Below are 16403 nucleotides of genomic sequence, written 5' to 3' on the forward strand. Positions count from 1 at the left end.
GTGATTACATTCAGACACAGATGCACAGCTCTGATCTGGGCCTGCACAGGCGTTCAAGTTAGGGCCGGTTGGGGGGGGGGGGGGGAGGGGCTTCATCATGAACAAGGTGCTGTGCACGAGAACTATGCCCGTTTTCAGTTAAACTGGAAGAGTTGTATATATTAGAACATGAGCTGAACGAGAGGATAGCTCGGAAGTAGGTATGATTGCTGCGGCGGTGTTTTTATTTTATTTTCTTTATTGCAGTTTTATATAGCGCGTACTCGACCCGAAGGTATGAAAGCGCTTTACATGGGGAGATTTAGTAATTTGCACAGAATCACAGGATGCTTGAACATGCATCCAAATTCAAAGCTGGTACCCCACCCACTGCCCCGATTACTTCCGAGCTGTGCTGTGCTACCTGCAGCTTATTTACTAATTCAGAGTTTCAGAGAGTTTCTGAGTCTGGTATGCTCCTTAAACAGGGCCAATACTTTCAATAATATGCACAGCGACTGAGCTACACAATAAGCGAGGCGGCCCTCTTTATCAGCTGCTGCACTTCATAAATGTAAAAAAAGGTTCGGATGTTACTGCAGAGAAACTATTCGGAATAAAACGTTTATGTCCTTTGCAAAACAGGTACACACAACAATCAAAGAATGACGTTCATCCACATGGCAGGCTCTCTAAAATGTATCATAACATCTAATTTGCTTGGCACGTATTGTTGACTCGGTCAGCTTCTAAATGGTATCGTATATCCTTCTGCCTAAGAGGAATTCTTAGAAAGAGCAGGAAGTCATTTACTTGTTTAAAAAAAAAAAATGCAACCCGAATGTATTGGAGCCCTTTACTTGAGCACCAGTCACATTACAAAAAAAACATTAATTTTTGGTACGGGGAGATGAAGTGATTTGCCCAGAATCACAGGATGTTGAGCTGACACCGAGGCTCGAACCGGTTCCACAGCTCTAAAGTCGGCAACTCTAGCTGTTACGCCACAACCTCTCATTTGACACAACAATGATTGACATCCCCTGGGAAACAGCAGACATAAAGGTGCTGGCCAGGAAATGATGTCAAGATAGGTCTCAGATTCCCATCAGACGTCAACAAAAAACAGCATTCTAAAATGGTTACATAAGGTTGGTGCGGTTTAGTGATGCAGACTGGATAAATAAAACCGTATTTTTTCCTCTTCCTTGGGTGGCCCATTAAAATAGGCAAAAAAGCAGAATGGGAGTAGACAAAATGAAATGAAAGCAGATAGTGATCTGTTAACAGAGATTTGAGGTGGAAATGCATGTTATCACTCAATTAAGGCCAAGCCTGGGCCTTGGCCTATACATTTTTCTTTAGTCCCTGGCCCTGTACTGCACAGGCGCACAGCGCACTAGTGCCCTGGAGCATACGTGTCGATTTATTTGTGAGCAGACCTGCCTGCTTTGGTTGCTCCTGGCTGCCACAGCCCACGGGCCGCCCGCTGCCCCCAGAAGTGCCGGTCGGGGGGCTGGTCTGCCAAAATTTGCCAGGGCTGCTTTCAATTCCCAGTCCGGCCCTGAGCAGAACTCTGGGAGCACAATGCCGAAAATTCGGATCATGCATTGGGGAGGGCGGAGTTTTCAGTATGGCACTTTGGAGTTGTGGAATTTGTTGCCATCTGACATTAGGAAGGCTAGCTCTCTTCTGAGCTTTAGAAAACACTTGAAAACCTGGTTGTTCCAGTGAGGGGTGTTAGGCAGGGTCTGCTCATCGCTCTTAGCGCCGAGACACCATTCTTGGGATTTGTGCGCTTTATAAATATCATTATCATTATCATCATCATTATCATCATAATCGAATGTTCTGGAAAATCGACAGCGTATGGGCGAGGCACAACTCACAAACGATGAGGGAACATTGTGCTGCACAGTACCTTGAACACTACCCCCTCCACGCCTCCGAACCCAAATGCATCTAACACTTCCCCGGTACATCTATGACAAATCCACAAAGCAACTCAGTTCTTGGAAATGAAAGCACTTTAGTCATCTCGCGCCTCAGCAAAAACATGCTGTTGTTCAGCATTGCATGAACACAGCCGCCGGGGTCTCTTCCCAGTCGTAGCACGGCAGATAACAAGATTTTTTCCTCGTACTTTTTAATGTATTTTTTCTTTTGAGGTCTTTGTGGTTAATTGGCACATTCCATGCATGCCTGCTTGTTTCGGTATGAAAAAAGTATTCATTCTAATATCTGAGATACCTCAGCATTTCTGCGTAATCCAGACTGCGCGCTGTTTTCTTCCACCGTGTAAACATGCTGACACACTACGTTAGCAGCAATAAACGCTAATCAGGGGTTTGTGATATCTTCTCACTTCCAGTGTCTCTGCGTCCCGGCTGCGTCTATCTATAGCCAATCTATGCCACTGTCTATTGGTGGCTTCAAACAGCAACATGAAAGCAGCGCACCCCGTCCCGGCCATTCACTGGCGTGTGTCTCGCACCTCAGGCGGCGCGTGAGGCGTCCTCCGCGCGCGCGCTTCCAGCCCGCAGGTGAGCAGCACGAGGCAGGGGACGTAGCCTGCGCAGGATGGGCGCAGGTTGAGTAGCACCGCGTAACGTTATGCCAGGACTCCTGGCGCCGTGCCCAGGCTGGGAACCTTCCTGACACAGAGCGGCCCCTCTATCTCTGGGCTTGGCTGGCGTCCAGAGCATGCATGCAGGCTGGTATTGGCGGAGTTGAAACCTAATCAGTGGGGGAGATAACGTTTCTCTCAAGCCGAGAATCCCCCGTCCTCCTCAGGCGGCTACAGCAAGCCCTGCAAGCAGACTGGTCCCAGTCGGATCGCCGCCTGCTGCTCAACTCGTCGGAAAGGGTGACACAACGTGGCAGAGATGGTAAGCATAAGCAGCTGTTCGGCGGCTGGCTTTCCTCCTGACTTTGTGAGGGATGCGTGCCGGCTGCCAGGGGCATGCATTAGGTGTATTTTAATGGCACGCTCGTTTCAATGTTATGGTTGAGCAAGGGCGCGTTTCTGCAGCTTGCTGACTGCAGAACCCGACTACGCAAAGTTGGTGACAGACGGGTGTGCGCCTTGAAGCGTTTTCCTATTTAAACAAAGCTCTTAGGGGTAAAGGGGAGAGCTGTAATTGGGAGGTGGAATGCGACGTTGCTGCTGCTATGATGTTTGATATGGGATTGCAGGTGTATGACATTTTCAAGCAGGAGCAGAGTAATGCAGCAGCAGCTGTGATCAGAGGTGTGGGACAAAAGGATGTAGCTATTGTGTTTTGCACATTTCACGTGGATGTGCTATGAGCTCGGCATCAAGGCGCCTCCCCTTTCGTACTGCTCTGAATAACGGTGTCTGCTTTAGGAAGCACAGTTCGTGTTTATGTTGCTGGTCTGCAAGTGGCGCTCTGAACAATCTGTGCTTTTGCTGATGAACTTCTAGCTATTTAATTTTACATCGTAGTGAAGCTTAGAGTTACATTTTCAGTGTACACAACATGACAAGCAAGCAAAATACTAATACAGAGAGGGCGCAAGGAAAGTAATCATCTTAGTGGCAAGAAGTTTAATTGCGGTTAGGATATTAGTAGGAATACTTTAAAAAAAAGATGTATTGTCATTATGTTTTATGCAGTATTGTCTCCTACTATTTTTAAATGGAGAGAGTATGTGTTCCAGGTTAGGATGCTATATAAGGTTAAATCCAGTAGTCATTGATGCAAGTTTTCACTCAAGAAGAAAGAAGTTCGATCCAATTTTTAAGAGGATAGATTTTTATTGATGCAAGAGTTGAAACATTGACAGCCGACAGGTGTTTCGCCCTCTGTGGCGAATTGCGCCAGGGTTTTCTCAAGGCTGTGAAGATAAGAATGATGTGTTTAAATGGGAGTAATAGTAGTGACAAGAGGTAGTGACCCCAACCGAAAAAAGTGAAGTGTAGGGAAAAAACCCAAAAAGGTCGCAAAAAAACGTGAATGAGGGGTGAAGTTAAACCAAGATAAAAGTATTCTCTTATTGTAATGTGTTGGTAATACTGAGAGACACAATGACAAAGTGCAAAAATAAAGAGCTTAAGAGGTGAGATGTAAAAAATAGTCATTATTACAGATCACACTATAATCGGGCCAAGATTGCGTTTTTGATCTTATTTGCGAATTTAAGAGAGGTTAGGAAAATAGGAAAATAAAAAAGGGAAAATAAATAGGTAAGTGAATAAGGTAAGGTCAAATCAACCACCACCAATAGTATACTAGTCACATAATATGTGATCAGAAGTGGAAAAAATATAATTCCTACGTTTAGTTGCTTAGTGTCATTCTGTAGGATTCTCTAGTATGCATCACAATTTGTATATATCAAACCACATTCCATAAATGTTTCAATCTGTAAACAAATGTAACATATTGTACATTTCAATATATTAAAAGAGTTATATAGCATTTCAATTTTAAGAACATCATAGGAAACAAAGTTCCAGCATTGCTAGACATGTCAAAATTAAACACGGCTTTCAAAAGGTACATTATTTCACAAGGGACAGTATTTGATTTTATAGCATTTCTATTCATATTGGTTATATTGACAAACTGTTTGTGTCATTAGTTTTGCTCTCAGTTAAAGAAGATCGAGATTTAGAAATTGGGTGCAATCATAGGGCATGGAGTAGTTGTTTGCATATAAGCCATGCATTTTCCAAGGATAGGTGGGAAGCATTATTTGCGTATAAACCTTGCATTTTTCTAGAGGAGGGAAACATTATTTACAGGGACGGTAAAGGACCAAAAGTCAGGGCTCAGTAATGGGCGCGCCATTACTACTCCATGCCCTATGTTGTGTTTAATTTTGACATGTCTAGTAATGCTGGAACTTTGTTTCCTATGATGTTCTTAAAATTGAAATGCTATATAACTCTTTTAATATATTGAAATGTACAATATGTTACATTTGTTTACAGATTGAAACATTTATGGAATGTAGTTTGATATATACAAATTGTGATGCATACTAGAGAATCCTACAGAATGACACTAAGCAACTAAACTTAGGTATTATATTTTTTCCACTTCTGATCACATATTATGTGACTAGTATGCTATTGGTGGTGGTTGCTTTGACCTTACCTTATTCACTTACCTTTTTATTTTCCCTTTTTTATTTTCTTATTTTCCTAACCTCTCTTAAATTCGCAAATAAGATCAAAAACGCAATCTTGACCCGATTATAGTGTGATCTGTAATAATGACTATTTTTTTACATCTCACCTCTTAAGCTCTTTATTTTTGCACTTTGTCCTTGTGTCTCTCAGTATTACCAACACATTACAATAAGAGAATACTTTTATCTTGGTTTAACTTCACCCCTCATTCACTTTTTTTTGCGACCTTTTTTTGGGTTTTTCCCTACACTTCACTTTTTTCGGTTGGGGTCACTACCTCTTGTCACTACTATTACTCCCATTTAAACACATCATTCTTATCTTCACAGCCTTGAGAAAGCCCTGGCGCAATTCGCATCAATAAAAATCTATCCTCTTAAAAATTGGATCGAACTTCTTTCTTCTTGAGTGAAAACTTGCATCAATGACTACTGGATTTAACCTTATATAGCATCCTAACCTGGAACACATACTCTCTCTATTTAAAAACTTTCAATTTTCAAAACTCTAAAAGGTCCAGAGTTTTTGAGTATGTTTCCCCCGCTTACACAAGAATCTTTGTGAAAAGAGATATAGTCCTGGAATCCCTGGACCTTCCATGCTCAGTTGTCATTGTCTTCCACTGTGTTTTGTTACCCTACCATATTCTATATTATGATCTTTTATGCTACGCATTGTCAAATCATGTTATTTAACCTTCTGATATGTTATGTTTTGTTATGCTATGGTATATTCTACATTATACTTTGTGTCATGTTTCACTATGTTATGTTTATCAATGTTATGCTGTGTTATGTTATGTAACGTTATTTGCTCTTACAATAGTTATGTTCTGCAAACTCAGAACAACTTTTGTTTCCTTATATCATGCTATATTATGTTACATTCTATGTCATGAATGAGGTTGTGACATATATTAAGCGGTTATGCTATGTTATATAAGTTGCTAGGTTATATTCATTTTTTTTAACATAAGGTTAGGTGATAGATTTTCTGAATATCACCAGTGTGATCGAGGTTTTTCTAAACATTGCATTCCTTTTTAATTATTTTCATTTAGAAACGTAGATGTTTTAATCTCCCTTATTCTTAGTTTGGTTTGTATTTGTGATTGTTAAGTGCTCACTCACATCTTGATTGCATTCTATAATACTGATCAGCCGGCTGCTACTAAAACCTCATTCAATTCTGTCTTCAATATGTGTGACACAATAAATAAAGTTGAAGATGGCTTGAAGAATATGGTACCTTCTACACATTATGTTCTACTTGTGTGTGGAACATTCATCAGGGGTCTTCTGTGGACCACAGAAGGTTTGGCTGCTTTCAGTGACATGACACCACGGCTGGTATATGGGCAATACATTAGAAACAAATAGCGGGCAGTCCCCAGATAGTTCTGTGACACAGGAGCATGCTGTGGAGGGTTCTAAATGTCAAGAAAACGGGAGGAGATTTCCACACCATGCACACTCTGGGTGCTCAGGTCTTAGCTACTACCCTTTCCGTTGTGAACACGCAGAGGGAGGTGGACAGTACCACAGGGCAGTAGTTAAGATACACAAATTTGGGTGTGCTTTCTTTGGTCACAAAGTCCTTAATCAAAACCTGCAAGCCCAGTGAATACTCCTGGATATCGATTACAGAAGGGGGCTCATGTGCTACGCTGGTTTATTCAAACAGGTCTAAGCCTCGTCTGAATGTAAACATGTTGAAAGAATCAATTCTTTCACCAGAAGATATTAAATTTCTCCTAATGTGATCTTTGTAGACCTGAATAAGGGAGACCTAGAGACTGTATTACATAGAATGTAACAGTGTGGAAGCAGAGGGCAACCATGGGTCTAACTGTCTGCCCTACTGTGATGTTGCAGTGTGAATTTACTGAAGACTGTACTACAATGTTGCACACTACTGGCTGCCCATGCCAATTGTTTGGAATGTTGCAAAATGTTTGAAAGTAGGTGTTCCCTTGGCAGTCCCAGGGGATATTGCATTCAAATATGGTGGACACACACATTCTCAAATTTGTAAGTATTATCAAATATTTGAGAATTTGTAGATGTTATATAACATTTACAATGCCTTTTTACACTCACTGCAATTTAAAATTTCTGTATACTTCAAGCATGTGTAAGTGATTCACTACGTATATGAAATGCCTCAAACCCCCTTTTTCATTGGTTGTAAGAGAATATAATTATTTACATGGATTCGAAAGATGCTCAGTTTAGGATGAAAACTAGGGGGTAATAGTCAATCCCACTCCTGTGGATCTTCTGTGGTGAGGGCAATTCATACTTTCGAAGTCACGTTCTTTGTTTTTGTTTTTCACGCAAAATGAAGATCATTGCAAAAATCATCAGTGTGTCACTGGGTCTGTCTGTGTAGACTACCTCTTTCCTTAGGAATCAGGTCCTAGGGGATTTAGTCAAAGTCTCTCAGTGAGGATACCAGTAGTTTTTTACCAAACTTGCATGCACACATCCCTGCCATGTGAACACAGTACTGCATTTGTTTGTGTGCTATCAAATTCATTTTGCCCTCCCCAAATAAGCAGTACAGGAGTGGAACAGACATGGGTAGGGTACATAGCTCCTCACCTTACTGATGAGTAAGCGGACTATGTTGTCACAATTCTGTTAATTCCCATATTCCCTATGTTTGATTGGTCTAGGTTGTAAAAAAGTGGTATATAAATCGATTACGTTCAATTGTTTAGCTCATTTTATCCTTTTCAACCAGTCAATGTGGTATGTTTACTTTGTCAAGCACATCAAATGTCATCAATATCTGCAAAGTAGAGGGCATAAATAATGTGGAATGTAAGAGAGAGATTCCAAAAACGGGAAATTCAGTTGAACAGGCATTTGGTGTCAGTGAAAGATTAGTCATAGACCTATCAAGTGAGGATTAGCCATAGATTAGTCACAGACCTACAAAGGGAGGACTAGTCAAAGATTAGTCATAGACCTATAGAGTGAGGACTAGTCATAGATTAGTCATAGACCTACAAACTGAGGACTAGTCATAGATTAGTCACAGACCTACAAAGGGAAGACTGGTCAAAGACTAGTCATAGATCTACAAACTGAGGACTAGTGATAGATTAATCATAGACCTACAAAGTGAGGACTGGTCATAGATTAGTCATAGACCTATAAAGGGAGGACTACTCATAGATTAGTCACAGACCTACAAATAGAGGACTGGCCATAGATTAGTCATAGACCTACAAAGTGAGGACTGGTCATTGATTAGTCATAGACCTACAAACTGAGGACTAGTGATATATTAGTCATGGACCTACAAAGGGAGGACTGGCCATACATTAGTCATAGACCTACAAAGTGAGAACTAGTCATAGATTAGTCATAGACCTTCTGTAGGAAAGTAGGATGTGCTTCTTATGGTTACCCCCAATTCTGCTTGATGTGATGCAGGTTTTGACTAGTCTGACTGGGATCCTGCTAATCAGGACCCCAGTGTATCTGCTTTCTCCCTAAACTGTTGTGTTCAGTACCTAGGTACATCCCAGATTGGATACTGGGTTACCCTAGTCTGTCCCTAGTATATGGTACCCATGTACCCAGGGCATAGGTACCCCAGAGGCCTCCTATGGGCTGAAGCATGTATTATGCCACCCATGAGAGACCATTCAAAATGGAACTACAGGCCTGCCATTGCAGCTTATGTAAGTTGGTGCTTGCGCCACTCACGAAAGATATAGGTTTACTATATCTAAGGGTCACTGCACTTCAAACCTATGTCACCCATATAGCAGGACATTATAATCTTTAGGGCAGGGTGCTTGGCTCTAAGTGAGAGGGTGCCCATGCATGAGCAAGACACCCTGCAGTCTACGGAATCCATTCTCCCGGGTTGTCAGTGAAGCAGCCAAATACCATATAGAGGGGCACTGCGTAATCCTGCGATGCCCATCTTGAAAATGGCTGCAACGAATTCTATCATGTTTGGTATCAAACATGTTGGAATCATAACCCCACACCGTAAATGGTGTGTGGGGAGGTATGATTCCAAGCACTGGAAGAGCCATCCGTTAGGTCTCAGTGTTCCCGGTGTCATCCTTCTTGACCCGGAAAAGACAAAAGGGTTGCTGCTGACCAGAGACACATTTCTGCCAAGCTCGAGCAGAGGAAGGTGCAACACCTCCTGTCACAAGGAGGTGTGACCACCTCCCAGACAGGATTTAATGTATTAGGGCTGGGTGGTTGCGCTTGTTAGCACCTGAAAGTCTGCATGAGGGGTACATATGGTGTCCCTGTGCATAGTTCAGTTCAAGCCAGTTCTGGGAGCCGTTGGCTCCCGCTCTGGCGAGAAATTGGACAAAGGACATGAGAGTAACCTCCCCTCTGTCCAGACCCTCCCCTGGGAGGGTTCCCTGAATCTTCCCAACCCTTTCCCTAGGATACTTAAGGGCTTGCCTGGGTGTAGGTCGTTGTAGGATAAGATTTAGAACTGAAACCACTGCACTTCTACCGTCTGGGAACTCTGGATGTTGTTTGGGCCTGACTTTGTCTCCCTTTCAGTCTACTGCATCGTCTGTGCCTGTGCACCATACAGGATCCATGCAGGAACTGTGGAGCATCCAAAACACTTGAAGAAAATCTGCCTTGAAGTGAAGGAGTCACTTCCCTGCATTCGCAGGCACCTCAACACTGCTAACCAGGCTGCTGAACCTGAGCTCCTGCGGACTCTGAAGGGTTCAAAAACACAGGGGTTGGTTTCTTATGTACCTCCAGGCATGAGCTGTCCTCTCACCGAGTTTTAGGTACGAATCCCTTGTGGGGCCTGCATTAACTGAACCCCTGTGCACAAATACTTTTGAAGTGCAAATACTTTTTGGGAATTTTGCGACAGGTGCATTGGACTCCAAGTAGCCCAAACCTCTGGCAACTTTTTCCACCAAGATCTTCAGCCACACCGCCTTGTGGGCACCATGGCCTGCTCCTTTTGGTGAGCTGCTCGAGGTCCCCTCATGACTCCTGTGCCTCCGGGCTGTGGGTCCATTTGAAGGTCACTTTTGTTTTCCTTGGGCTCCCCCGATTGCTTGGGGCCTGCCCTGCCTCTCCTGCTTGTGGTGAGTCTCCTGGAGCTTGCTGGTCCTAACCGTGCACCTTCTTGACTTACTGCGTGGTTTGCATTTGCCAAGGCTTGTTGGTGCTCTCCCAGACGCCGCCCCTCAGCACTTGACATCCTTCGTGGAAAAGCTCGTATCCAGCTCCTGGTCATCCTCAGCGGCACCTGGTCCCCGCAGCTGCAGATTGACGGTCATCATCATCATCCCTGAAGCACCTGACATCAAAGGGCTTTCGTCTTCCAAGTCTCCTGTTCACTCCTGACTGACATAGACTCTGTCCCCTGTGCTTTCAGGTACTCTTCTTCAGGAATCCACGTTTGGATTCCCACGGACACTTTCTCCTCTTCCAGCAGCGGCACTCTCCTGAAGTCCTCCATTGGGTTCAACAACGGTTTTCGACACCGCTTCATCTCTATGCACCCGGCTTCCCTGGTATAAGTAACGTGGGTACTATGGTATCCACGGGTGGGGTGGCTCTCCAACCTTCTGTCTTCCACTGCGGTTCTTCAGGATCCACTGGGAAGGGTCCGTAATCTCTAAAACGCCAACAGCGACTTGCACATAGACTTGTACGGAGCACAGAGTCGTGTTCTCACACTGCACACGCTCTCCGTGGGGTCCACTCACCTTGGGTGGGTCCCAGCAATTTTACGTCCTCTCGACATTGTCCTGACTCGAGTCGTGGTTCTTATACCACTTTCTTAGTATATGGTTCGCCCCCCCCCCGGGGCCCACTGTGTATTAGTGCTATTTACTAAAGTATTGCGTGCTATGTGACTATCTCCATGTAGGAGATACTGTAATGTACTAGATAGTGTTATATAATAAATACATATTTTTATAAATACTTTGTGTGGTTCTTTGTCGTTTAATTTAAACTATAAGATTGCATTCTGGTAAAACAAGCTGCTTTACACTCCTTCAAGACTAAGCCTGAAGGCTGCTCTCCACAGCTACTATTTAGAAAGCTTTCTGTGGTTGTCTAAGACCTCTTAAATCACCATATGGGTTGTCTGAACTAGGGCAAGGTGCCCACTTACATTAGTGGACATCATATACCAGGCCAGCTTCTCACACCTTTAAAGAGAGGACTGGTGATGTGTGAAGCTAGTGGTCGAATATGACTTGATCCGTTCTTGGTACCACTTCCCTTGCCCCAAATGTCCCTTTACACAATCTCTTAATCACTCCAAACCCAGCACATGTTGCTCAATGTGATTAAATGTTTAGCAACAAACAAACCCCCAACGTAAGGTTTGGGTGTAAAAGGCCAGCAACCTGTGTCTGCTTTTAGTAGTGACACCAAAAAAGAAGGGGGGTTTATTATTGAACATGAATGAAGTAGTCTTACTGTTGCCGCTCCTACACCCAAGGCACACCTCATTAGGAAAAGTCTAGATGTCCATCCCTGGGAGCTGGAGGAAACAACGTTGTGCAGATGAAGTCTGGGATAGATGTTAATTGTTGTCCTACCTGTAGTTTGTGGAGTTTCCTCCTTTTCATGTCTCAGCCCAGCTGTAGATTTTCCCTGCAAACTGGTAGTACATGTCATCATCTCTGGCACACGGCGCTGAAAATGGACCTGCAGTGTTCTTGTGACCTTACTCTAAAAAAGTTTACCCTGTGACCTTAAAAACGGTTGGATGAAGGCAATCTTTTATTTCTTGGAAAATCTTGAAAGAGCCGCAAAACTTACGATGTTCATGTGAAAACACACATGTGGAGATCGTTGTGACCTATGGGTAGTAAGTGTAGTATTGCTAGAATTGCACAAAGTTCACGAGAGACAAGCCTTGCAGCACCGCACAGAGTCGGAAACTCGGCTTCAACATTAGAAAGGTTTTTAGATGGAACAAAAGTGAATAATTGAAACAACCCCCAGGCAGAAGTGGTGGAGACAGACTCACGAAATACATTTTAAATTAGTCTGGTAGAGACAGGGGAGGAATGACACTGAAAAACACAGGAAAAGCTGGACCAACCGGCAAGGAAATGAGCAGGGCAGACTGCACGGGCTCGGCGGTTCCTATCTGCTCTTTTAATGTTTTTATGTTTCTATCTTATGAATAATTAATATTACTGCTGTAGCTCCAGTGAATCCAGAGAGAGAGGCAAAGGATGACCTTGAGTAGGACATTGTCCAGTTAGTCAAACACATTTCTTAAAACTTGTACGCTGCTTTTGTGATGTAGATGGACCCAACGTTGCACACATTGAGCCACGTGGCGGTAGTCTTGGCTGTGGCATTCCTTGCAATGCTCACGTTGCTGCTAGACTTTCTGTCGAAAACAAAAAATAACTTTGTGAAGGTTTTGAAAGCGTCGAAAGATATTGAAGTCTTCAACAGGAAGATAACAGTTTTTAAACACGAGCATATACAACATAGTGAGTAATTGCTTGTGGTTATGTGCGTTTTCTCTAATATTACATTTTCTTTTTAGGGTTCGAACCTACTTTTTTTTTCTCTGTTTCTGTCTTTCGTTGTTTGTTTGTTTGTTTCTTTCTATCTTCCTCCCGTCCTTCCTTTCCTCCTTTCTTTCTTTCTTTTTTCTTTTTCATTTATTGGTGCTTTTTAGGTGCACTTCTCTTGGGCTCCTTATGCTGCTATGACTTTATTTAAAAAGTATCTTATTTCTTACTATCCCCTTCATTTTGAATATTGGACTGTAGCCAAAAGAAATATGACGCCCCATTGGCCAAAAGTAGTTAATTGTTTGTGGGTCTGTAATTAGTCAAATAATGAATCTACTAATGGCGAAGCAGCCGTGTAGCTGGTCATGTTTTTTAAATTAAGATTTTTGTGCATTTGGACCAAAGGGAAACGTAAATCTTCTTAATCTTTTCTTGATGTCTACATCAGTTCATAGTTAAATAGGCACCAACCCATTCTATATTAAGAGAAGTACAACTAAGTATATTACAAGTCTCCATTAAAACCCTGCAGGCACCTTTCATGCTATGTGCTTCCTGTCCCATATACTACTAGGTGTCTCATGCCAATAGCAAGTTATTGTCCTCTATAAAGCATTTTTCAGTATATATGTAAATAAAATATCTCAACGTCCACAAGCGTAAAGTCTAGATACATCTGCCCCAAAATGTCATATTATGAGGCAATGGTGATTCAATGACATTAGAAACATTGGGTTTTGTGACCACTGTATAACAGTTTCTTTATCCTAAAGCAGGAAAAGGCCTTTGGTTCAATTTTCCTCAGTCATGTTACGCAACAACACATGAGCACAGAGTGATCACGGTAAGGGTAATGTAAAGTAAAATATTTATAAATTGAGAGTTTTCCACAATTAGATATTTGTGAAATAAACAATAACATAATTTATAATTGGAGAACAAGTGTATTTTCTGAATGGCAGGATTTTGCACCATAGGTTTGTGAGGTGCAAAGTTGTTGAAAGCAGATGATTACCTCCCACAGAGTGAAGTTTATTGGTTAGGGTCTATTTTGGCTTCTCGCTAACAATAGAGTGCCCTCTGTTCCCCAAGGACTGAACAGGACACAGGGAACTGGTGAGGCAGTCTGACACTTGTCCAGTGGTGCAGACACTCTTGCCTTCACTCTAGGTTGTTTGCACTGAAGGGCATTGTACACATACACAGCCACCAATCATTAGACTTCCTGCTGTTTGATTATCAAAACAGTGAAAATGTATATTGATTATATTGTATAATGGAAACCAGGATTTTAAGATTCGCAAAACTAGATAAGATTTGAGATAATGTGCCTATCACATGTGTTGCAGGGATTTTCAAGTTGCTGAGAATCTTACTGGCCATACAGAAGAATAAGACTAAAGATAATTTTCCTTTAGGAGCAAGGTTTCTTGTTTTATGCGTTTTAATGTATGCCTATATTTGACCCATGGTTGTTGCCTTTATCTTATCCATATTTATGACAATATGTTTAGAGTTTCATGACTAAACTGAAAATGTAATTGGCATTTTTCCAAATGTATTTGGCAAAATTCACTATGGCCTAACGATGAAAGTCCTTTTAGGTTTGTCACAGTTCACATGTCAGCATGCTTGTACTTTTTAACACTTGATTGATAGTGCAATTGTAGGTTAGATGCACTGTTACCAGTTCTTACAAATATACAGTGAGTGGGTTGTAGCTTCACCCAGAGGGCTATTACTCTCTCACTGTAGGCTATTGGCTGTTTGCAGTATCATTCCGCCTCATATGGATTGCTTGCAATTCAATACATAGGTGACTATTATATATTTACAATACACACAATCTACACACATCGAATTTGGTATGCTACATGTGTCTTATAAATAAAGCAGTCCCTTTTATATTTTCGTTTACTACAGTAGCTTTATTTTAATATATTTGTCAGGACTACAGAGCGAGCCTGACTTTAAATAACAATAACAATTCCACATTTGTACAGCACGACTTATCACCCCAAAGGGTACGCAGGCGCTGGTGGGGCCATCAGGGAGATTAAGTGAGCTATTGCCCAGAGTCATATGATGCTGACCTGAGCTGCCGCCGGAGATCTAACCATGAGCTGCACTCTGGAGTCAGCCGCTCTGGCTGCTGCGCTACACCTCTCCCTGCGTGCCCAATTTTGTTTTCCTTTTCATATAGTGGACAGCCTCACCCTAAAGTGGCCATCCCAATCTCTCACGATCTCAGGTCTTTCTCAACAATCCCTCCTTGTTTCTTCTGTTGCAGAGGTATTCCAGTAACTAAGGTAGCAACATGGAGTTCAGAGCGATGCGCTGCCTCTTTATTGTCAAGCAAAGTAGTGTGTCACATTTATTTTAGGACACACATTGCTGGTCTGGTGATTCAACAAACACACTTGGCTTGGGCTAATGCACCTCCCACGCTGCAGCTGCCAAGCCTCCTCGCGGGGCAATGGCCAGTTCACTACATATGTCGCAACATACCAAGAGGATGTTTACATTTCGATAACAGTGAAACTAACAAACATGAAGTCGATTACTTACATGTTTCTCTGGATTGTACAACACACTAGTTGATGGTACAGATCCAGGCCAATTGTGTTTGGCCACAACTTTTTTTCTCCAGGTCCCAAACATCCTTTTCACAATTATTGTATACTACCTTCAATAAAGCTATATGCAACATGCTTTCAAAGCCAGAAGTACTGGCTTTGCCAATGCTTCTTTCCATTCTTTTCCATTTGCACTTAGGAATGCAGCTGTGATGTACATTGGCTGACATATGCTTTAACTTTAACAACAGACCAAAATAGAAACTCTTATGTTTGAATGCTTAAGGACCCTAAGTTGACATTCAAACCTTTTTTTAGGTTCCGCCTGCACAGCGCTTGCGCTGTGCTTGAGAAATCTATAGTTTTTTTTAATATAAACTGAAAAGGGACATGCATCCTGCCTCCTCTCTTTCTTGGCTTCTCATTGATTTATATATGTGCTACTTACTTTTCCTCCACTTCTATTGGCTGTATCATATTTTCCTGCGTTTACCAATGCTCGCTCCTCATCTGCTTCTCTTATCAATTCCTGTAGCCGAAATACTGTTAACATCTACTTTAGTGGAACTATATTTTCATAAAGTTTTGCCTCTTTTTGCTTTTTACTCTTTCAGCATATTTATATAACAATTTCTCCCCCGGACAGATTAAGTGATTTGCATAGAATCACAGGATGTTGCACCACCAAGACTTGAACCGGGGTTCCCAGTTCTCGAGTCAGCAGCTCTGGCCACTGCACCATATCCTCTCCACTCTCATGTCATTTGTGAGGGAGCTCTTTCCTTCTCCCGGACGATGGTTGATGAAAACAGCTCTTTATTCATCACATAGGCAAAACCGATGCATTACCATTGCTTGTTTAATGTATGTAATGGATACTTTAGTCCTGACTCACTTCAGTTAATAGTAATGAGGTGGGCCTGCCTCTTTTTATAGGAGCTGCATGGCCTAGCCTTATGCTTTAGCTTATCTCAATTAGCTAGATAAAAAAAAAAATAGAATTAATAATTGAAATGAGCTCCCATTGATTACTCCTAGAATTGGCACAAATATAATATTTTTATCGGATTCATAAATATCACTTATAGAATGCAACACATCTTGTAGTTTTCCATAAGTACTCAATGTTATTCCATATCACATATGAAGAAAAAAACGTACAATTTCACTCAGGCCT

General features: G+C 42.1%; 1 protein-coding gene across 1 annotated transcript in view; it reads left to right on the forward strand.

Moving 5' to 3' along the window:
- Positions 1–2457: 2457 nt before the first annotated feature.
- Positions 2458–16403, forward strand: part of PLD5 (phospholipase D family member 5) — a 1381847-nt gene continuing 1367901 nt past the window's right edge. Inside the window, exon 1 of the mRNA XM_078646903.1 lies at positions 2458–2867. Within this exon, the coding sequence (XP_078503029.1) occupies positions 2865–2867 (3 nt within the window). The 5' untranslated portion in view covers positions 2458–2864. The remainder of the gene's footprint in view (positions 2868–16403) is intronic.

Source organism: Lissotriton helveticus, chromosome 6 (assembly GCF_964261635.1).
Source record: "Lissotriton helveticus chromosome 6, aLisHel1.1, whole genome shotgun sequence".
Lineage (NCBI taxonomy): Eukaryota > Metazoa > Chordata > Amphibia > Caudata > Salamandridae > Lissotriton > Lissotriton helveticus.